This window comes from Desmodus rotundus, chromosome 12 (assembly GCF_022682495.2).
Source record: "Desmodus rotundus isolate HL8 chromosome 12, HLdesRot8A.1, whole genome shotgun sequence".
NCBI classification, from domain to species: domain Eukaryota; kingdom Metazoa; phylum Chordata; class Mammalia; order Chiroptera; family Phyllostomidae; genus Desmodus; species Desmodus rotundus.
The window spans coordinates 97774918-97798274 of record NC_071398.1 but is presented as its reverse complement, the minus strand read 5'-3'; the positions used below and the strand labels follow the sequence as shown (position 1 = coordinate 97798274).

The following is a 23357-nucleotide window of genomic DNA, read 5'->3' as shown; positions in this document are numbered from 1 at the left end:
GGGCGTTCTGGGGGTGGTGGCAGCTCGGGCGGATGGCGCAGGCCTGGGCTGGCTTCTCTGAGGAGGAGCTGAGGCGACTAAAGCAGACTAAAGGTAACAGGACATGCAGGACTTGCCCGCGGAGATTGAGTTCTTGGGTCTGTTAGGGCAAGGGGCGGGGCTGCAGCTTTGGAGGGGAAGGGGGCGGGGAAGAGGGAGAGGTGTTTGTGACTCCGAGTGGAGCGGTAAGAGGGGAGACAGGATTGAGGGGCTCCAGGAGGTGGACGCACTTGGAGCCGTGTTGGGAGGGGCCGTTCCGGGGGACTGGGACCTGCTGTTAGAAAAGGGAGTTCAGGGATCCAGTGCAAGGCTTCACTTCTTCCTGTGAAAGGAATGGAGAGGAGGCGAGCCTCTAGCCGGGCCGAGCATTGCATGTAGATCCAGGGTTGAAGGTTGGGGTCAGGGTACAGGAAGAAGGAGGGGCACACGCCCCTTCAGAGCCGTGATGAATGTATGGCCCCAGTGACCGGGAAAGGGGGAGCACAGGGGTCCTCACGCAGAACGTCGGTGCTTTTCGTAGTGCATCTGGAGTCTTGCGTTCGCTTCTGGTTGCCAGATGATTTTGGCAGCTCTTTCTAACCCTTGAGAGTCAGCAAACCAAAGGGGCCTTTGAGAGGTTAGATGTGAAGTAGATAAGTACATGTATACGCACTACTTTGGTATAATCCAAAATCTTGGGTTTCCCTCTCTGGCTTTATAGAGAAATCAATCATCGAATGGACTGTGCTATTTTGTTATCTTTTAATGAAGGAATTAAGTCTGTCGATACTTGGTGAGAAACTCTTGGTGATATAAACTAGGCTTTGCTGGTGGCTGAAATTTCAAGAAAGTCCATTATTTCTTGAATAGATCCCGGTAGTGCACACAACTTCTGTGAGTTTACACTACTCTTGGTACCAAACTTATTATACACTGTACGTTTGGAGAAAATTAAACAAACCCTGTCATAACTTTCTTAGAGTTGGTGAGAAAATTGCATGTTGCTCAGGTAGGGCAGTGCGCTTTTAGCATGGACGTGAGGATACGCTAGGGCTGACGAGTGAAAAAAGAAGTAAATTAGAAACATAGGGCCTGTGTAGATTATATAAGTGGAGAAAATTTTGACTGGCCCAGAGGCCTTTAAAAATTAACATAAAAGTTGTAATGCAGTGTGCAACCAACTGACACTATCTTGCTTGATGTTGCCCAATTCTCTTGTTTTGTGTTTTCAACATCCATTCACTTAGATGTGCAGAGTACAAGTACCTTTGCTTCTTGTCTGACCTGAAGTTAAAGGTATCGGCTTCTGCGTCAGGGCTTCATCCCGCGTTCAAAGAGTCTGTAGTCTGCTAAGGAGACGATCTGAGATACGGTGTGATAGGAGGTGTTCTACGAGAGCGTGCTGCCAAGTGAGCGGAACCCTCACTCTGCGGGGGGTCCGGTGGTGCTTGGGGAGATGTCGCGGAGATTCCGTGTTAGCAGAGGTTGAGTTTGCTGGGGGAAAGAAGACTTCACGTCGAACTCTAAATTAAATACTAGATTGATTATGTAGAAGTACGTTTCTAAATGTCTCTGCTATTTGGGATAGAGAGGGGGCGGGAGGACTTTAATTTCAAAGCCTATCATTTCATAGCCAGATGGAAGAGCATAGACACCCGCTCACTGGTCTGCGATCACCTTGAGGAAGAGAACGCGTCTTAGCATCTTTGTAAACTCATAGCCGAATGCAGTGATTGCCGTACGACTCATCTAGCTCTGCCTCTAAATCTTTTTGTCTCGGAGTCCTCATTGGCAAAACCAAAAGCGTTGGATCTTTACTTTTTAAGGCTCCTTCCAGCTCTTCTCCAGCCGTTAAAATAGAAATCAATGAAAATCAAGTTGGTTACCAACAAAAATAAGGATAATAACTCTAGAGAAACGCCAATGTGTGTTGGTGGAGAACAAGAATGTTATCAACACTCTTCATAGTATTGAAAAGCTGGGAATAAACCAAGTGCTCATTAACAAGGGGGTGGATAAATAAATAGTGGTATAACCACCCAGTGGGTCATTAGACAGCTGGTGGGAATATATGAACTGTAGCCACGTGAATTAACATGTATAACTTTCATAAAAACTATGTATGAAAACAGCAAATTGCAGAAGAATATATAGTCAATAACCTTTTAGAGAAGGTCAAAATGACATAGGCAGGTATGTTTTAAGGATATAGAAAATCTAAGGACTGAAACACAAAATTCAGGGTGGTGGGGAAGTGAGGAGTGGCAAATACATAGGGAATTTCAAAGGTCGTGGTAATTATGAAATCAGGTTAAGCCAAGTTAAGTTGCAGTAACAAATAGCTCTAAAATATCAACTGTTTAAAATAATCAAGATTTGTTTTTCACTCCAGCTTTATGGCTCCATGGGTTGGCAGGTGACTCTGCTCCACATAATCACTCTCCAGGATGCCCTGGTGCTGTCCTGTAGGAGTTCACCATGGCAGGAGGAGGCGGAGATTGAGAATTAAGCATTGGCAATAAAATGCTTTCACCAGGAAATGGCAGGTGTCACTCCTACTTCTAGTTCATTTGGCAAAAGCAGGTCATACGACTTCAGAAGACAGGATATACAATTATCTTGTGTATTTCAAATAAGGAGGTAATGTTCTGTTCTTGAATGGCAGTTATATTTACTATAATCACGTTTTATTTGCTAAACTGTATTGTTACTTCTTTATAATCCATACAGGGTAGATTGTGTGTGTGTATGACATACATATTATTGGACGTTAGACTTATTTCATACTGAAAAATTGGAAATAAAAAAAGCAGTGCAGCTACAGTGCTTTATGTTTTCCAGTTGTTGCTGATACATGAAAAATACAAAAAGCCAAAGAAAAATTGACAAAAGACATGAGTAGACATTTCTTACAAAAGGAGCTACGAAGAGATGCTTATCGCCATCAATAAGCAGAGAATTGCAGATCAAGAGCATAGTGAAAGCCTACTTCACACCCAGTCTGTTTGACAGAAACTAAAAAGTCCTTTATCAGCTGCATCTGTTGCAAATCATTTTCTCCCAGGCTGGCGAGTTATCTTCTCGTTCCCTTGACATTATCTTTTTCAGTGCAGAAGTTTTTAAAGTTAATAAAGTTCAGCTGCCAATTATCTTCTTCATGAATAGTGCCTTTGGTATTGAAAGTCATTGCCATACCCAAGGCCATCTAAGTTTTGTTCTGTATTCTGGAAATTTTGTAGTTCGGGGTTTTGCCTTTAGGTCTGTGATCTCTTTTGAATTAATGCTTGTGAAGGGTGTAAGGTCTTTGTCTGGATTCTTTTTTTTTTTTTTTTTTTTTTTGCATGTGGATATCTAGTTCCATGACCATTATTGAAAAGAATTTGCTGCATTGTATTGCCTTTGCTCCTTTGTCAAAGAGAAGTTGACAGTATTTATGTGAGCCTGTTTCTGGGCGCCCTATTCTGTTTCATTGATCTAGTTGCCTAGTCTTTCACCAATACCTGCTGTCTTGATTATTGTAGCTTTATAGTAAGTATTGAAGTTAAATAGGGTCAGTCTTCCAGCTTTGTTCTCCACTATTGTATTGGCTATTCGGGGTCTTTTGCCTCTTCACATAAACTTGAGAACCAGTTTATCAGTATCCACAATATAATTTGCTGGGATTTTTATTGGGATTTCATTAAATCTATAAACAGAGTTGTGATGAACTGACATCTTGACAATTTTGAGTCTTCCTACCCATGAACATGGAATATCTCCATTTTTTTCAGTTTCTTGACTTAATTAATCAGAGTTTTGTGGTTTTCCTCATATAGCTCATGTACGTATTTTGTTAGATTTATATACAAGTATTTTTTGAGTGCTAATGTAGATGGTATTTGGATTTTTAATTTCAAATTCTACTTATTCATTGCTGGTACACAGAAAAGCAATTGACTTTGGTATATTTATCTTGTATTCTGCCACTTTGCCATTAATGGCTTATTAGCTTTCAGGAGTTTTTTTTTCAGGTGCTTTATTTTTAAGTGGCCTGATTTGTTTATTGCTTGAGAGTTTAAAAATTAGCGTTATAAATCTCACAGTTAGGTGCTGTGAGAATGCAAAATAAAATGGAAGCCGAAGGACAGAATTTGAGAGGCACCGCTAATTCAGCTAGTGAATATAACTGGGAGGTAAACGAGCCCATTGATGTTTTCTTCTGATGGTCTGAGGAAAGATTAGTAGCCGAGAGTAAGTTCCTGTTCCAAGATACAGGAGGCTGCTTTGTGTTTCTGGCTAACATCAACAATAATAACACTTCACTTTAGATCAACAGCTGTCTTTCAAAAATGTTTTCATTACCCATCCCATTCCACCTTTATGCCAACTCCATAAGTGAGGTGGAGCAGGTAATTTTCAACCAGTATGACAGATGAGGAGACCGAGGTATGGAATAATTAATTGACTTGCCCCAGGTTACCAAGCCGAACAAAAGCAACTCTGGAACTGTGACCCCAGAACCTTTAACTCTGCTTTGGAAATTTTAAATAATAAGTTTGCACTGCTTCAAAGGTCAATATAAGTATTATTACTCAGTTTATAATTCTTTTTTAAAAAATTCTCAAGAATTGTTTTATCTCCCTCTATTAAAGCTAGCTTGCACACATTGATTAAAGGCCAACTAGACTTTGGGGAACACAGCCTTGGACTGTTCTGGAAGATAAAAGAGAACAATTTAGGGTAAACTAACATTCCTAGAAACAAGAGACTTCATTCAGTAATATTTTGAGTGTAGCATTTTCCTGTGTATCAGATTGCCTTAAGGTCTGTTAAAATTTAAGAAAGGTAAAGCGCATTTGAAATTTATTTCAGGAGAGTAGACACAACCATAAATCAAATTTAAAATATCAGAGAATTCAATTTGTCTACCTAGCTTGGTCAGATTAGTTGATACTTTTGATAATTATCAAATCAAATAGAAGAAGAATTTTTGCTTTGCATCCTAAGGTGTTCCTCACAGACAAATGGATTTCCTTGAAGATAAATTGAAAGCTAGGACAGTTTTTGTTAAATATTAACAGTATGATTGAAGAACTATTGAAACCCTGCAGGAAGATGGCTATTTTTCCCTGGGCTTTTAAGACAGGGAAGGGGAGAAAACCTTGTAGAATTATCAAAGTTTAATATTAATCCTTTATTTTCTTAGAGAAAGTATAATTATACCACACAGAGGAATTTTCCTTATTTTCTTCTTTATATAGACCTGTCTGAACCACAGCGACATCCCCCTGTGAGGAAAAGTCGACAACAACTTCTGCGAGAAAAAGCCCTTCAGGAGCAGAGCCAAAAACTTGGACTGCAAGGTGGATCAGCCACATTACCTCCAGAGCAACTGCTTTCAGCGCCGCCGCAGAGATTCAAGAATCAGAAACCACAGTTTTCTCCCCTTACTGCTCCTAGTCCTCTTACGCCCACCTCTCCCATTGGCGATGGGAGACCACAGGGTACTGAAAGTCAACCACGGGAACTGGGACTTGCAAATTCCTGTGACGGTCACAGAAGTGCTGAGGTTCTACCTTCAGATAGCAAATCGGAGAAAAAGAAAGTGGAATTGTTAGTAAGTCTATATATCCATGAGATTTTTTTCCATTTTACCTTTTTTTCCCATTGGGCTTAGAAGAAATGTAGTTATAACATTTTCTGTTTTATATTCTAACCTAGAAATGTCATAAATTGTCAGAAATATAGCTACTACCTTATAATATTATTTATATAATATAAATGTATTATAAACAAGGAAGTGTTAGGCATTTTATATATTTAATGTCATTTAGTTCATTGTTTTCACTTTACAGATAAGTTATATTTGGGGCTTAGAATAGCTATTGTATTCCCAAAGCCAATACACAGCTAACACACAGTTGAGTTGGGATTCACAAAAAAGTCTCTCTGAATCCCAAGTCAATGACCTTCACATTCACCAGAAACATTTTTTATATATGTAGTACTCCTTTGCAGATTGATGCATTCTTTACCTTCCAGACTGCATCTCCATCGGCCCAGAAAAGAGTACCTGTAAAGAGACGTGTAGGATGGTCAAAGGAAAGCATGTAGGAAATTGAGGGTACTAATTAAATAATTCACTTGCACCATTAGATTTCTTTTTATTCCTAATTAAATTGTTTGTATTTGAAATCACCTCCAGAATTTAGCCACATCCTTATGAAAATTACCATTCTATGACTTGTAAATTCATATAATCATATTTTTTATTATATGACTTCTGCTTTAATATCTGTTTAATATCTTATTTGTTTCCTATGGGTTTATTGCTTATAGGGAAGGGTTGTATTTGTTTCTGTTTTCCATTTTCCAAGTCTTTCTTTTTACAAGTTTTCTCTAATCTCAGCTGTCTTTTTAATCTCTGATGATCCAGATTCTGTACTATGAGTTTAAAGTACTTCTGCCTCCCTGGGGTTTGTAACCAAGAAATTATTTTGACAGGAGACACAAAGCTACATGACTCACGAGACCAACGCTGAAGAAATGCGTGCATGTAAATGTCTTTAAGTGTAGTTTACCAGCAAAGGCCTGAGACAGGTGGGAGGTGGGTTTGAATTGAGCCGGGCAATTCAGATTGAATGTCATGAGGAAAATTATTCTTAGGTACTTGGGAGAATTTTCACAGAACACATGTAATCTTGGGAACTGTGGAAAAGGAGAAATTCTGAGGCTATCAGAAGGGGAAAGGAAAGCTGTATTCCCAAGAATGCTCAGAGATGACTTCTCACTTCTCTGGAAGAGGGAAAGGATAGGCCAGGGAATAGTAAAGAATTAAGAAAGTGAAGGACTTAAAAACAGAGGGTCCCTGCCTAGCCAGTTCCCAGCAGTAGTGTACCACCAAGCCCTCCAGAGGGGAGACACCCTGGCCAGAATAATGGTGAGAGAGAATCCAGGTGTCCGTGTTGCAGAACGGTTGGGAGAGGGTGCGTGGCGAGCCGGGGCTAAGGCATCTGGTGAGGAGGCGTGTGCAGAAGGAGAGATGAGGAAGGACCAGTGCCGACCAGCACTAAGGTGCAGGCTGTAGGAATAGAGAGAAAAAGATCGTTTTGGAAGAGCTTACGAGGTCTGAGAAAGAGATTTTTCATATAATGGCTGTAAGAAATGACAATAATAGGAACAAATACCTTTATCACTACCTTGTTTAATTTGAGTTGACATCAAGTTGATGAATTTTCAGGACACTTTAATATACTTCTTTCAGAATTTGACAGATTGGAAGACAATTCATGTTTTCAGATCTTTGAAGTTTTTCCTTAGCCTAGCATTCAATTCTTAGTTCATAGTGTTTCGTTGTGTTTAAAAATATTTAAGAGCTGGAAAGAAGTGAGCAAATTGAAAGAAAATGAATGAATTAAAAATTGGTTATTGTCCTAAGGTGTTACATGGTGGAGACTTTCATTATAGAAAACTCTGGAGTCACCTTGTCAGGATGTGGAGTTATGTATATGCTGTACTCACCTACTCCCACAACTACATCAGACTTACAACTAAATTATAGCACAAACCCTTGAGAACTACTTGAAAATTAGTTGAACAGAACTCGTATAACTAAAGATATAAAGAAAAAGAATAGACTGGTAGGAGCGGCAGAGAAGCAGAACAGGCAGGTCCTACACTCATAGAGTAGCGATTCAGGAGAATCCGGGGGGATATCTTGGCTGTGGAGGGGTCCCCACTGAGAGGTGAAGGGTCCCAACCCCACACCAGCTCTCTAGCCCAGGGCAGAAGTGCTGGGACGAGGAGTCCCCACAAGTTCTTGCTGTGAAAATCAGCAGGGATGTACCCAGGTGAGATGGAGGGCTTCTGGAGTCCCAGGCTTTCTTGAGGAGCCTGTGCATGGACTTGTTCTCTCACAGACTCCCCTGCTCTAAGCCTGCAGGGGCAGCAGCTTGAAAAGTGACAGGACATGCAAGGAAGAAGTAAATTGCCAGCGTCAGGTGAGGGCTGGAAGGGCAGGGGCAGCTCTCTCTGAGAACAGCACTGGCAGGTGCCCTTGTTCCTTTGTCAAGCGTGGCACATGGGGGCTCAACTGTCCCCTAACAGAGTACCGTCCACCCATTCTGACGAACCCCTGAGACCTCCCCTCACTGAGCTTACATGCCTGGCCTGTGCAGCTTCCAGCAGCCTTGCCACACTAGCAGCCTGCCTCAGCTCAGACTGGGGGCATTTTTAAAATCTCAAACATCCACAATCAAACGAGCAGAAGCTATCTTTGGCATGCCCTGTACATCCTGCTAAGTGGCCCAAGCCTGACACAAATGAAGGCTGATCTCAATTTGCACTGTAGCTCCCTTCAGAAGACCCCCTGCCTGGCAAAAGCTGCAGCCAGTGTTGACTCAGAACATACTTTCAGTCAAGCAGCCACAAACCCAGCACAAGTGGGTACTGGACTCAGCTCACACCACGGTGTCCACCAACGGGTCCCAAGTCTCCCAAACAAGATGGCCTCATTTTGCAGCATAGCCTCTCTAAGGTACCTCCCAGCTGAGCACATCAACCAACTGCAGATCACTTTGTAGCTTCGAACAGGTGGTCCCAAGCCAGGTACAAATGGAGGCTGACCTTGGCCTAATGGAGCTCCTCCTAAGAGGCTTCAGAACCAACACAACCAGTGACCAACTTCAGACTACACCAGAGCATTACCCAACCAACTCCACAAATGATACACCTGAAGGTTAAACTCAGCTGGCACCACAGCCCAGCTTGCCCTTGTAGCAAGTAAGCCTCACAGTCAGTCCTACTCACTGAAGTGCCAGCAGCAATCGAGGCTCAACTACAGCAGGAGAGCACACACTCCCACATGAAGAGTATCCCTGGAACACCCAGCTCGGATGAACAGGAAGACTGCACCACTGCACCCCACAGGACACCTGCTACATAAGGCTACTTCACCACGACTGGGAGACATAGCAGATCTGCCTACTACGTAGAAACAAACACACACAGGCAAATGAGGAAACAAACGTGTCCAAATGAAGGAGTAGAAGAAAACCTCAGAAAAAGAACTCAACAAAATGAAGACAAGCAGTCTACCAGATACAGAGTTCAAAACACTGGCTATAGGGTGCTCAATGAACTTAAGGGAAGAATAGATTAACTCAGTGAGAATCTCAAGTAAATAGAAACCATAAACAAGAACCAGTCAGAAATGAAGAGTACATTAGAGGGAATCAACAGCAGATTATATGAAGCAGAGGATCAAGGCAGCAATGTGGAAGACAATGTAGCAGAAGACACAATTGGAATAGAAAAAAATATTTTCTTAAATGAAGACAGTTTAAGGGACCTATGGGACTACATAAAATATGTCAATATTCACATCATATGGGTGCCAGAAGGAGAAGAGAGAAAGCAAGGGACTGAGAATCTATTTGAAGAAATAACTGAAAATTTTTCTAACCTAATGAAGGAAATAGACAAGTCCAGGAAGCACAGAGAGTCCCAAACAAGATGAATTCAAAGAGGCCCACAGCAAGACATGTAAGTCCCAAAAGTTAGAGACAAAGAATCACAGCAAGAGAAAAACAGTTGTACCAGGGAACTCCTATAAGACTGTGGGGTGATTTTTCAACAGAAATGTCACAGGCCAGAGGAACTGGCAGGAATATTCAAAGTGATGAGAGTCAAAGACCTACAATAAAGAATGCTCTACCCAGCAGGTCTGTCATTGAGAATCAAAGGAGAGAGAAACAATTTCCCAGACAAGAAAGAGCTAAAGAAATTTACCACCACTAAACCAGTATTACAAGAAATGTCAAAGGGACTTCTTTAAGTTGGGGGGGGGGCGGATCAAAAATAAGTAAGAAAATACAGGAAAGAAAAATTCTCACTGACAAAAGGCAAACATTTGGCAGAAGCAGTGGGTCAACCAACTACAAAGCTAGTACAAAGGGTAAAAGGCAAAAGTAGAAACAGCATGTATAATTATAATTACACATAAACTCAAAAGAATTAGAAAAGAATGACAATAACAGGAGGGGAGTAGAAGTTGTAGTGATTTTAGAATGTCTTCCAACTTTAGCAACCATCAACTTAAACTGTTGTAAACATACTTTGATATATAAGAAGCACGAGGTAACCACAAAGCAAAATATAAGACATACACAAGAAAAGAGGAAGCAGAATACAACTATAGAAAGTCGTCAACATAAAAAACGAGAGCAAGAGAATAAGGAACAGAGAACTACAAAAGCAATCAGAAGGCAAGAAAATGGCAATAACCACATACCTATCAAGAATTACTTTAAATGTAAATAGAATAAATGCTCCAATCTAAGGACATAGGGTGGCTGAATGGATAAGAGAACAAGACCCATACATGTACTGCCTACAATAGACTCACTTCAGATTGAAAGACGTGCACAGACTGGAAGTGAAGGGATGGAAAAAGAACTTTATGCACATGGAAATGAAGAAAACGTGGGGTTACAATAATTATATCAGACAAATGTACTTTAAAACGACATCTGTAACAAGACAAAGGGCATCTCAATGATAAAGGGGTCAATCCAACAAGAGGATATAATTTTCATAAATATACCTACGCACCCAACATAGGGGAACGTAAGTATATAAAGCAAATATTGATGGACATAGAGAGATCAACAGTAATACAGTAATAGTAGGGGACTTTAACATACCACTGGTATCAATGGATATATCATCCAGGCAGAATGTTAACAAGGAAACAGTGGCCTTGAATGATGTCAGATGAGATGGATTTCGTTGATGGTTTTAGGATATTTGATCCAAAAGCAGCAAAATATACTTTTCAAGTGCACATGGAACATTATCCAGGATAGACCACGTGTTGGGCCACAAAACAAGTCTCAATAAATTTAAGATTGAAATACCAAGCATCTTCTCTGATCACAGTGATATGGAACTAGAAATTAATTACAAGAATAAAACTGAAAAACAAATGAAGGCTAAATAACAAGCTACTAAAGAAGCAAGAATAGCCCTGGCTGGTGTGGCTCCATGGATTGAGTGTCAGCCTGTGAACTGAGAGGTTGCCAGTTCCATTCCTGGTTGGGGCACATGCCTGGGTTGCAGGCCATGTCCCCAGTGAGGGGATGTGCTAGAGGCAACCACACATTGATGTTTCTCTCCCTCCTTTCCCCTCTTTCTAAAAGTAAAATAAGATATATATATATTTTTTTTTTTTTTTAAAGCAAGAATATACAATGTAAAAAAGTCTCTTCAATAAATGGTTTTGGGAAAACTGGATAAATATACATATAAATAAAAAAAGAATGAAACTCAATCACTTCCCCACACCATATACAAGAATAAACTCAAAATGGATTAAAGACTGCACTGTAAGACCCCAAACCATAAAACTCCTAGAAGAGAACAGTCAGTAAATTCTTGACTTCACTCTTAGTAATATATCTTTTTGGATATGTCTCCTTGGGCAAGGGAAACAAGAAAAGAAGAGAAAACAAGTGAGACTATATCAAACAAAGTATTTGCACAGCAAAGGAAACCATTAACAAAATAAAAAGTCAACCTACTGAATAAGAGAAGATATTTGCCAGTGGTACATCCAATAAGGGGTTAATATCCAATATGTATCAGTAACTCATACAACTTAATATTTTTTAAAAAATCTGATTATAAAATCGGCAGAGGATCTGAGTAGACATTTCTCCAAAGAGGACATACAGAAGGCCGATGGACATGTGAAAAGATGCTCAACATCACTAATCATCAGGGAAATGCAAATTAGGATGACAATGAAATAACACCTCACACCTGTTAGAATGGCTGTTATCAATAAGACAAGAAATAACAGGTATCGGTAAGGATGTGGAGAAAAGTGAACCGTCGTGCACTGTTGGTGCGATTGTAAATTGGTTCATCCGCTATGGAAGAGTGGAGATTTCTCAGACCAAAGAAGAGAACTACAGTATGACCCAGCGATTCCATTTCCAAGTACTTACCCAAAGAAATCCAAAACTTTCATATGAAAAGACATGTGCACACCTATGTTCATTGCTGCATTATTTATAGTACCCAAGACATGGAAGCAACCTAAGTGTCCGTCGGTAGAATGGATAAAGAAGAGTGGTACATATGTACAGTGAGATATTGCTCATCCATTTGCGACAATGTGGGTGGACCTAGAAGGTATTATGCCAACTGAAATAAGTCAGACAGAAAAACAGATAACCATGTGATTTTGCTTAAATGGGGAGTTGCAAAAACAAATGAACAAACAACAGAAATAAACTCATAGATAACAGGACACGAATTGATGGTTGCCAGATGGGAGGAGGTTTGAGGGAAAGGGTGAAAAAGATGAAAGGATTAAGAAGTACAAATTGGCAGTTATAAAAATAGTCCCAGGAACGTAAAGTACAGCATAGGGGATATTAGTCAATAACACTGTTATAACCACATATGATGTCAGATGGGTACTCAGTTTATCAGGGTGATGACTTTGTAAGTTACATAAATGTCTACTGCTATACACCTGAAGTCGATATAATATTGTAGGCCAACTGTAATTGAAAATCTTGTTAAAATTTTAGAAATAAATGCACATTCAGTCTGGAGAAAAATAAAAAATTTCTGGGCATACAAAGAAGCAGGAAATTGTGATACATAACCAGGAAGAAGGTCATCAAAAGAAACAGATGCACAAACGAGAATTATCAGGCAAAGAATATTTAAGCAGCTATTATAAATATGTTCCATGTGCCCAAGAATGGAGAATATAAAGTGATTTAATGATTATATCATTAAAATTATTTTTAAAAGAACTTTGAAAGGTATAACATGACATTACCTACAGACCTATTTATTTTACTTTCCATTTTGCATATAATACATAATTAACTTACACAAGTTTCTTTGTACTTCTAAAAAATGCCACACTATTCGGGCTTCCAGTTTGTGGGTTCCTAGGTTATATACATATAATGGATTTCAAAGGGCCAGTTTATGTAAGCCTTCTTTACTTCAAATCATACTCTTTGTTTCTATTAGAACAAAATAATGAGCTGCAGATGGGTTCCTTTTAACAGGACTTTAAAAAATATATACATAATCTGGCTGATTAAATTTTATACAGAGGGGACTGAGACTGGTAAGGTGTGGGGTGAGGTTTCAGAAACTCATTTTTATACTTTTTTGCTCCCCAGGCAAGAAAAGTCTCGCTGGGAAGTCCTCCAACAAGAACAACGGCTAATGGAAGAGAAAAATAAACGTAAGAAAGCTCTTTTGGCTAAAGCTATTGCAGAAAGGTGAGGCACCTGAACCAGGAGAGGTTGTTTGCAATGTGGGGTCAGCTCTGTCATGTTTTATATTTTTATTTTCCCATGTCGATTCTAGTAGACTGACATTTTCTTGACAACCATTATTTTTTAGGCTAACTAAACAAATTATGCTTTATAAATTATACTGACATTCTGGTGTTAATTTAGTTAAGGAGGACTTTTTAACCATAGATCGTAACAAATTTATTGACACCGGTACAATTACAACTTAGGTTCAGCATCATTGTTTCCAGTTTTAACTATCTACGCATTCATAAGGGAGCAATAAATAACTATCAGTACCGTGTAAGTAAATTAACAACCAGTACAGGTTTTCATTCTGATATTTAGGGGCCTTTGTCACCTAACATGTAGAAGAGTAAGATTATTCCACATAAGTGACTTATACTCCCCCAAATCTTGTGTTTCCTAAGGACGTTTTTCTTAAATAATTCGCCCTGCCTTCACTGATGGAAGAGTACGTGAGATAAGTTAGCCTCTCATCGATGACTCGGGTCACCGGTGTGCGCTGTGCTGTACTGTGCAGTTCAGTCTCTCCCTCACCTCCCCATGGCAGTGTGTCCAAGATCCCCTTCCTTTTCCTGCATTGTGCTCCTCCTGAACAGCAACATTCCTGTTTGAACCACTTCCTGTCCCTCACCCACTCTTCTGCAGGGGCCCTAGGCGACCAAGCTTAGTCAATGAAGCAGCGATTAACAACACCGAGAACTGAATGCAAGCAAGTATTCAGTGGCATTTTCTTTTTAGATCGCCAGAAAAGTCTGGCAAAACAATTGTCGAATGAAACTGACAGTAGTGTCAGGGAGGGGAAGGAATACCTACCGATGGAGAGACAGGCAGGTAGGTAGAAGAGCATAGTTCAAATACATACTGTATTTCTTTGGCCGATACAGTATGTGTTAGAAAATGATTTTTTTCTCCTGCTGGTTTACCTTGATCTTTCATGAGCTTAGGAAATAATACTACTTACTGAATTTTATGTTTCAAGGGGGAAAAAACCATGATTATTGAAAAGTGATTATTGGAAAGCATGTTAGTAGTCTTCAATTTGGAGGAGGTTCTAGAGGCTTTTACTGGGGATTTGACAAAAAAATTACAGGCCTAGCATGTGTTCTGTATGTGTTTTTCACTTAAGACAGAAAGCACTGATATAAGCTGATTAGATTATTAATAAATGGACAGTGAAATACAGTGCTTGTAGTAAAAGAGTAATACTATTACCTTTTATAGGAAGAAAACAAGGATAAGTGCATAAATAGAGTGGAAATCAGGAGAATGTAAGTTTCAGTGTAGTGGTTTTATGTGGGAGTTTTATTCTCCTTTGAGAATGTGTGTGAAATTTTGAAATGAGTGAAATCATGATTAAAGGTTGGCTTTTGTCTTTGTTTATTCTATTTCTAAGTATGTAATATACTTGGGAGTGATGAAGGGACTGAGATGGTGAGATTGGATGTGCTTTTAAACAAAAAAAGGTGCTTGATTTTGAGCTCCATGAAGAAAAATTTTGAGGATCTGTAATTTTGCCTAAAGAACAGGAATCAAAGGAATAAAAGTTTGGGGAAATGAGTCCTATGGATGTTAAAACCAAGTAGATGTTTTTAGACATAAAGAAATGGTGTTTGATGCAGGCCTCTATTCTGGTGTCCGCTAGGTATCAAACACAGGAAAATGTTGGCTTAGTGAGAAGAATTTAAGACCAGAGATTTGGAAGGTTATGTTCAATGACGTTCCAATGTAAAGAAAATACAGATATATTCTTTTAGAGTCTATTCTTGTCCTTATGGAATGAATACAGACCTGTGAGTGAACTATTTATTATTTTTAAATCTTTTCCCCTCATGTATGAACGTCGTATATACTAATAGAAAACTTGAATAAGGGAAAGAAGTGCAAATGCAGTCTTAGAGATATACCAAAATGTTCCCAGCATTTGATTTCAATTTTTCTTGTTTTTTCTAATTTTAAAAAATTATACAATTCATTCATATTATATATATGGTAGCTTGCTTTTTTTCATTTACACTGTATGGATACATGGTTTTAAAATGTTTTTCTTTTTCCATTCATGTTCCTGCTCTTCCAGGTCGAAAAGAACTCAGGCAGAGACCCTGAAACTGAAGCGGGTCCAGAAGGAGCTGCAGGCTTTGGATGACATGGTGTCAGCGGACATCGGAATCCTCAGGAACCGGATTGACCAGGCCAGTCTGGACTATTCCAACGCTCGGTGAGTTGGGGAAATTGGATTCTGAACAAGCAGTTCAGTTTAATTAACGTTTGTTGCCATCGGGTTCAGCATCTTTTATGTATATTCTCATTGACACCTCATCACAAGCACATCAGGTGCTGTATTTACTCTTATTATGGGAGTAGTAGTCTCCCTTCACGTTGCCCTACCGTTCAGGTTCCCATTAGAGCATCTCTTGCATTATTTATCTGCATTTTGAGTCTTTCCTGCCAATGCATCCGGTATCTAACTTTTGGGACCCTGCAAATACCTGAAAGACTTGCCCCCAAACCACAATTCTAACACCGAGTCTCTGCCCTTTCTGTTAAGAAATTTTGATTGTCTGAGATGCTCCTTAGGGATTAGCCTCGTTCTCATCTCAGTTTTCATTAAAGAAAGATCTAGTTTATTTTTTAAAGTCTGTGAGTATTTTAAAGAAAATACCAATCTGTCTTGAGAGCTTCAAGTTTTTTCTTTTCGATTATATTGTGTAAATAGTTCGCTATCACGTGTTTCCTTGGTTTCAGCCATTGGCATTTTTTAAGAGAAAAAATCATCATGGAGTAGTTTTTAAATGAACTAACACATGTAAAGAATTACATGAACTTTGCAAGCAGATAAAATGGCAAAAAATTAAGTCCAATTTTCAGGGTTTTCAGTCCTTTCAACATTGCTTTAATCATCCTGGTTTGTCTTTTTTCACAAGGGAATGCTGTGTTAATGACTCGGTTTTGCATCTTTCTCTGTAACACTAGAAATCAATCAGAATGCCTCATTAGTCCAGGGTGAACCACAGCATCAGAATGTTTATGTAACAATTTAATAAAGCGGAAATGCTTGATTGTGGTTTTTAATTCACTGTTTATTGTTTAAGAAAGAGGTTTGTGGTGTCCTTGTGATTTTTGTAATTGTTGCTTGACCATATGCTGTTAGACTTAATGGGTTGCCTAAATTAATGCCATCAGTAGCTGATAACTAGAGGTTCCAGATTCCTACTAATAAGGTCATTAAGGAGGTGACCGAGATTTTATTAAGATTAAACTAAGCCTAGATGTTTAGCACATTTTATTCTCTGTAAGTTAAAGTTGCCAGATGAACTTTTTTTTTGCTATTGTAGCCCTTCATATGAATAATTCATACTACTCTGGATACCTCAACAGAAACATCATCTGATTATGTTTTAATTCCATCCTAGAGGAGGCTGGAGATGGATGCCTTTTCATTGAACAATTATATTTTAACAATCTCATAGTTTTAGCCTTCAGAGAACCATGGAGAAGGTGGGGTTACTGGGTAAAGGAGAAAACATCCCATAATATAGAAATACTTGTAATGAAATTTTAGTAAATTCTTATGTAATAAAAAATTTACCATGTAAAATTTTTTATGTCTCAAGCTAAAAATGACAATATCTCATGGTACTGATACTGACGTCGTTGTATGTGAACATCCATGTTGCATGTGTGAGGCTATTTTTTAAAATCTCACAGACTGTTGTGACTAGGACCAGCGTCGTACTTCGTTCAAGCATAAGATTAAATTTTGTAAATTCATGTCTGTGCTTATTGAGAAGTTATAGGTTGGTGATACAACATTCTGGTCTAGATTTCCTCTGATCTCTGGGGTAGTCCATTTCTGTGGGAGATTTCCTTGATTTAAAAAAATATATATAGTCATATAGGCCTGGGACAGTACTGTGTTCACAAGAGGTTCTGGACTTCCCTGGAAAACGGGCTTCCGTACACCAGTGTCGGGGCACACGGCCCGAGGAGACCAGCACTCCAGCGAGCCGGCTCCAGAGCTGCTGCCACTGCTGCTGTTGGCAGCAACTATGACAGTGCGGCCATATGCTGTGCAGACCAGCTTGTAAAACTCAGAGCGGCTGCATGTAGAACATTCCTTTAACCCTCCATATACCGGGAAGAACAATCATCACTGCTCGCCATCCATGTTTAATAGACACTGCCCCCCACACATGCACACAGGTGTGTGCGTACATATTCTAAGTCATTCTATGAGTAATTTACAGAAGTAAGAATAAAAGGGATTGTGGGGAAAACTGTATGGAAAATTGTAATGCGAACATAAGAATCGCAAACTGCTTTGTATCAAGTACTGTTTGACTCCAAAACTTATAAAAAGCTGAAAGAATGTGGCAATACAAGACGGTCCAGATACTTGTAAAATACCGAATGGTTAAGTTCTTCCTATTGAAGTTACTATGAAAATAACATTTTCTTTTTATCCTCTCTTCACTGATTGATTCTTGAGAGAATTCACCGTGGATGTGTTCTTCTGAAGACTGGCGTGCTGAGCTCTCAGTCCCACGACCAGTCGCACTGTGGAATCTGGACAGTGTGTGTCTGCACTGGTGGTGGTTTCCCGGGGCCGCTGTAACAAGTTGCCGCACACGGGGGTCTTAGGACAGCAGAAATTGACTCTCGCATTTCCCTGAAAGCTATGTGTGTTGTTGAGGGTCACTCTTCCTTCTGGGTGCTGGGGTGAGGAAGTGAATGCCTTTGGGGGATCATTTGTTAGCCTACCACATTTATCGTTTGATTATAACTGCAGAATGTTTTCATCTGTCAATTTTCTCTACTTTGCCATTAGGACAGAAAACTAAAAAAATATTAATTCTCAACTGTGTTCAGTGAAAGCTGAGAACAGATTACAAATAGGGGGTTTCCAGTCTTTTATACCTTCTTGAAAGGTGATGTAATACTTTGGACAACACAGTAGGGAAATTAAACAACGATGATTTATTTCATTATATCATCATCCTTTTAGGTCATTTCATCATTCTCCTTTTTCTTATTACTTTAATTTTTTTGCATAAGTGGGAATAATTGGTGAGTAACAAGGAAATACTTCCTAGGGTGTGAAATGGCAAAATGTGTCAAGATACATGAAAAATGTATCTCAATGATCTGATAATGTACCTTAGATTTATAAAAGAATCCAGTGGACTCATGTAGTAATTGCAAATTATGATTAGTTTCAGTCTACTTTTTTAAATATAAGTAAATTTTCTCTTTGTTCTGTGGAAGACTTCTAAGAAAGGATAAAAAAAATCATGGTTTGTTGATTCTTATAAACAGTTATAATTGCTCATAAAAAGAACTGAAAAACTAAAAGTGGATCCATGGAACCTAAAGGCATGCCAGGGGTTAATGATTGAGTTTGGGGGGGGGGGGTTCATTTGTTTTTGTTTTTAATTTCAGAGAAACCCAAACCAAGAGAGTTTCTAGAATCCTGTAAATAACATTCACTAAACCATTCAATGTCCCTTTAAAATAACGAAATAATTCTTTAACTACGTTGCAGTTCCGTTTCTCTTACTGTGCCGTGCGTGATGCGCTCACTATTCTGTTGCAGAGTGTGCCACCGCACGGATTTGCTGCCTCCACCTGACCCCCCGGCCCAGAGTGCCGTTGGTGAAACTAATCACTGTTCTGAACATAAATCACTCTGTACAAGAATATATGTGCATGTTTCTGGCCAGGAGGACTTAAATAAATAAACAAAATGCAGAATCTTCAGCGATTTATCCAGGGTGAAAGATCAATGGAAACCTAGGGACCTATTTGCAAATCTTAATTTCAATTCAACATTCATGAGCCCCATCAGTAAATCTTTTCTACCTGACTTTGACTGGCTGAGGGAGACCACAGACGTGCAGAGAAGGGGGTTGGGGTGGGGGTGGAAGGGGTGTGTATTCATGTCCCTATAGCGGGTGTTGTCAGAGCTCTTTAAGCTTGATGCCAGAACATTCACACACAGGATGTTGTACAGCCCGGAAACACAGGACCCAAACACCCAACAGAGCTCCTTTAGAGCAGTTCTCTTAACCTCGAGGGTAATGGGAAAACGCCTCGTTTTCTCATTCTTAACTTTCTAGATGACAGTGAAAAAAGGAAATACAATAAATGAATGCTGTGTAAGCGTTTTCAAGTATAAACAGCAGATGCTTACATAATTTTAGTTTTAGATACGTGTTTAGCGATACACTGATGGTGCCTTTTGATCCTGGTCCTCTGGAGGGGAAGTTCTGTTTCTTGAGGACCTGCCAGCATTGGGCCAGACACTTGCCCCAGTTACATGATGTAATCCCTTACGCTCCAAGGAAGTGCTACTCTTGTCACCGTCTACAGATAAATGAGCACTCGGTTGAAGAAACTACCTGGGGTCACTACACTGGCGTTTCAGTCGTTGCATGCCTAGGCTCCGACCCCTTCCCCGGGCACCTAGCTGCCTTTGGTCTCAGGATGCTGACCGGAGGCATCTCTGATTAGAATGGAGATAAACTACCAACTCCAGAGAACATTTAATCCGCAGGCTAAACGAGGGCTCACGCTGTGGCCTGGCACCATGAGCTCTGTGAAGAACAGGCCCAGGCAAGCCCGCTAAGGTGAAAAGCGGGTCATTCTAGGCGACACGAGGCAGCCTCACCGCATGTCATCAGCATCAGAGGCCATCCTCGTCCGTGCGCAGACACCGCAGTTTCTGTAGAGCGCTGTGGCCCTCCCTCCATGCTGAGCCCAATGTGGCCACCAGCTGTGGCTCCCCATCAGATCCTCCCTACTCCCTGCTCAGTGTTCCGATCCCAGACCCCAGAGACCACTGTCCTTATCCTTCTCCACCAAAGTTTTCCTTTTCTGACCCACTAATCAAGAGACAGAGATTTCTCAACAACAACAAACCCAATTAAAAATGAGCAGAGGACCTGAATAGACTCCTTAACACGGAAGACATACAGATGGCCAACAGATACAGGAAAAGATGCTCAGTCTGTCTAGTTACAAGGGAAATGCAAATCAAAACCACAATGAGATACCACCTCACACCTGTTAAAAAATAACAGGTGTTGGAAAAGATGTGAAGAAAAGGGAACCCTTGCACGCTCCTGGTGGGAACATAGATTGGTGCAGCCACTACGGAAACCTCCACTCTGGAGTTTTCTCAAAAAATGAACAGAGCTACCTTATGACCCCAGCGATCCCTTTTCTGGGTATCTACCCCCAAATTTTTGAGAACACTTACTGGTAAAGCTGTGTGTCCCCCTGTGGTCATTGCAGCTTTACTCACGATAGTCAAGACATGAAAACAATTTCAGTTGGGTGATTAGATAAAGCAGATATGGTACATATGTAGATGGAATAGTACCCAGTCATAAAGAATATGAAATACTACCATATGCAACAACTTGAATGGGTCTCAAAAGTACGCTAAGTGAAATAAGTCAGACAGAAGGAGAAGAACCATGTGATTTCACTCTATGTGGGGTATAAAACAAAAAGCAACCAACAAGCAAGGGAAACAAGAGCTGTAGACAGAATGCTGTTTACCAGCAGGGAAGAAAGGCAGAGGGAGGCAGAAAGGGGTAATGGGCTCAAATACATGGTGACAAGGAGACTAGACTTCCAGTGGTGAGCATGGGATACGAGTTCACAGCTGTATTGTAAAATGTGGTTATTAACCAATGTCACCCCAGTAAATTTAACTTAAATAACAGATACTGATTTTTCTACTTTCTCCATCTCTTCCTGTTCTACCACTCACAAACTTAACCAGATGTGTGCTGGAGCTAGCTTCTACTGGTTTGTGAGAGCAGATAGGGTGCATCTTTTCCCAGTTCTGCATCCAGTCACATTGGTAGCTTGAAACTGGCCACAGGGGATGGGGGTGAGGGGTATTGACACCACAGAAATTGACAAATTCTGCAAATCAGGGCTCTCCCCCTCCAGAGCTCGCATACCACTGGATTAACCCTCTTAGCCTGCTTTCATTCAAGCACCACCTGTCGTTACATTAGGAGTGTCCAAGGGTGGATGTGGTGTGGAAGTTTCAGCAACAGCCTAGTTTGTCTTAATGTGTAGATAAGAGTTCATAAAGCCTTAATAACCATGTCTTCATTATACATTGTTTCTAAATTCTGGAGTTTAATTGTTGCTTCTCGGCTTTCCTTTCTGCAATGGAGAACTAATGGACCCTCTTTGTACCTGTCCCTACAGGAAGCGGTTTGACAGGGTGGAAGCAGAGTATGTTACAGCCAAGCTCGACCTACAGCGCAAGACTGATATTAAAGAGCAGCTCACCGAGCACCTTTGTACAATCATACAGCAAAACGAGCTCCGCAAGGCCAAGAAGTTGGAGGAGCTGATGCAGCAGCTGGATGTCCAAGTTGATGAGGAGTCTTTGGAGCTTGACGTGGAGGTGGAGAGATTGCTGCACGAACAGGAGGCAGAAGCAGGGACACAGAAAGTCCATGGAGAGAGGCCATTTCAGCCTTCTGGGGAGAGAGGGGCATTAGGATCAGCTCAGAACAAAAAGCATCAGGCACCAGCTGCTTCCCTGAAGGTAGACGGACAGTGTGAAAATGCCAACAGCACCCCCCTGCGCACTCCAGACCACCCAAGTCAGGAAGCGAAAACGACTGTAAACGACTACTCAGCGGCTCCAAGCACGTGAAGTGCCAGTGTCTGTTGCTCTCAACTGATGTTGTACTCAGTGAACTTTCTGTTGTGGGCTATGCTGCGACCTCTGGTGAAGTCCTCTTTAAAACAATATTAATTTTTGAATCTGTGATTAGTTTTATGATAACATGTTTGGCCATTCCAAAGTCTCAAATGATGGTCATTCTATACATAGAGGTATAGTTCACCCTAATGTTGGTCCATTTCCCTTAGTGTACCCTTATTTTAGGTAAAACCAAGTGACTTAAAAGGGTAGAAGAAAAACTACATGGCCGTGAGTGTTTTTAGACCAGGTAAATAAAGAAAAGTAAAATGAAAAATGATAACACCTCATCAAAATCATTTAACTTCTGGGAGAAGTGCTGAGACTAAGAATCCTATTTTATGCCATCAGTAAAGAGACATAAAAATTAAACATGAAAAGGAGAATAAGAAACAAAAAAGTAGTAGTATTTGGATCTTACTAGATTATCATCCCTTTGGATTGTACTAGAATGGCAAACACAACTTCACAATTACTGGACAACTTCAGCCAACATTACTTTTGGATTCAATTTGCCTTTTAAGTGGCTTTAGTTTACAACCTGAATTTTTATTAATTGACACACACAAACATACATGCAAAAATGTCATATGTGTAATTTTACTATTAACATTGTCTCTTTAATGCACATTGGTTAGATTAGACAGTGAAAGCATCTTTACGGTGAAGCTGAAAATTATAAAATTGTGCTACATTTTATTATGAAAAAGATTAACACATTTTCTTTCTAATATTTCCTGCAAATATGTATTTTATATGTCATATATAAATTATCCTGTCATAAAGCATTTAAATGGTTAAAATGCTGGTTTTCTTACTACTTTATCAGTAGTTTATTAATTATCATCACTAATACTTGACCACGACACTGTGCCATATGTGAATGTGTAAATAAGTAATTTTGTCACAAAATCTGTGACTATCACATTGAATTCTGACTCATTAGAAATTCCAAACAGTAAAGCCATGCCTTTTAAGTCTTAAAAAGAAATAAAAGAGGATAAAGACAAATACAATATTGTATTCATAGTAATGTCTGAAAAAGACTTTTTAAATGAGTTTGAGGATATTATTTTCTAGTAATGTGGATGAGCTCTGTATTTTTATATTATGTCACTTGACCTGGAAATACAACTTTACATTACTGACTTCTCCAAACAAAGGCATTTATATAGGTAGTGCTGTTTTTATTTATGAGTGACATTCATAAAAACTGAAAGCTTCATTGTTCAGTACGCTGCTATTTTTTCTAAGGAATAAACAAGTCTGATGCA

General features: G+C 39.8%; 1 protein-coding gene across 2 annotated transcripts; it reads left to right on the top strand.

Annotated features, from left to right (window-relative positions):
- The first annotated feature begins 17 nt into the window (after positions 1 to 17).
- On the top strand, positions 18 to 23357 carry GORAB (golgin, RAB6 interacting). Of its 2 annotated transcripts, XM_024553558.4 has the most exons (5): positions 18 to 93; positions 5259 to 5610; positions 13209 to 13310; positions 15427 to 15567; positions 21579 to 23357. In XM_024553558.4, exons 1-5 carry the CDS (start codon positions 33 to 35, stop codon positions 22033 to 22035), a joined length of 1113 nt encoding a protein of 370 aa, XP_024409326.3. In that variant the 5' UTR covers positions 18 to 32; the 3' UTR covers positions 22036 to 23357. The 2 variants fall into 2 exon arrangements, with proteins under 2 accessions (XP_024409326.3, XP_024409318.2); XM_024553550.3 differs by lacking the exon at positions 18 to 93 and having other exon boundaries at positions 5481 to 5614.

Bases quoted from the DNA above. Each gene is read 5' to 3' on its own strand.
- GORAB (XM_024553558.4), top strand. From the start codon at position 33: ATGGCGCAGGCCTGGGCTGGCTTCTCTGAGGAGGAGCTGAGGCGACTA. The intron at 94-5,258 runs GTAACAGGACAT...TTCTTTATATAG, and splicing joins GCGACTAAAGCAGACTAAAG to ACCTGTCTGAACCACAGCGA. The intron at 15,568-21,578 runs GTGAGTTGGGGA...CTGTCCCTACAG, and splicing joins CTGGACTATTCCAACGCTCG to GAAGCGGTTTGACAGGGTGG.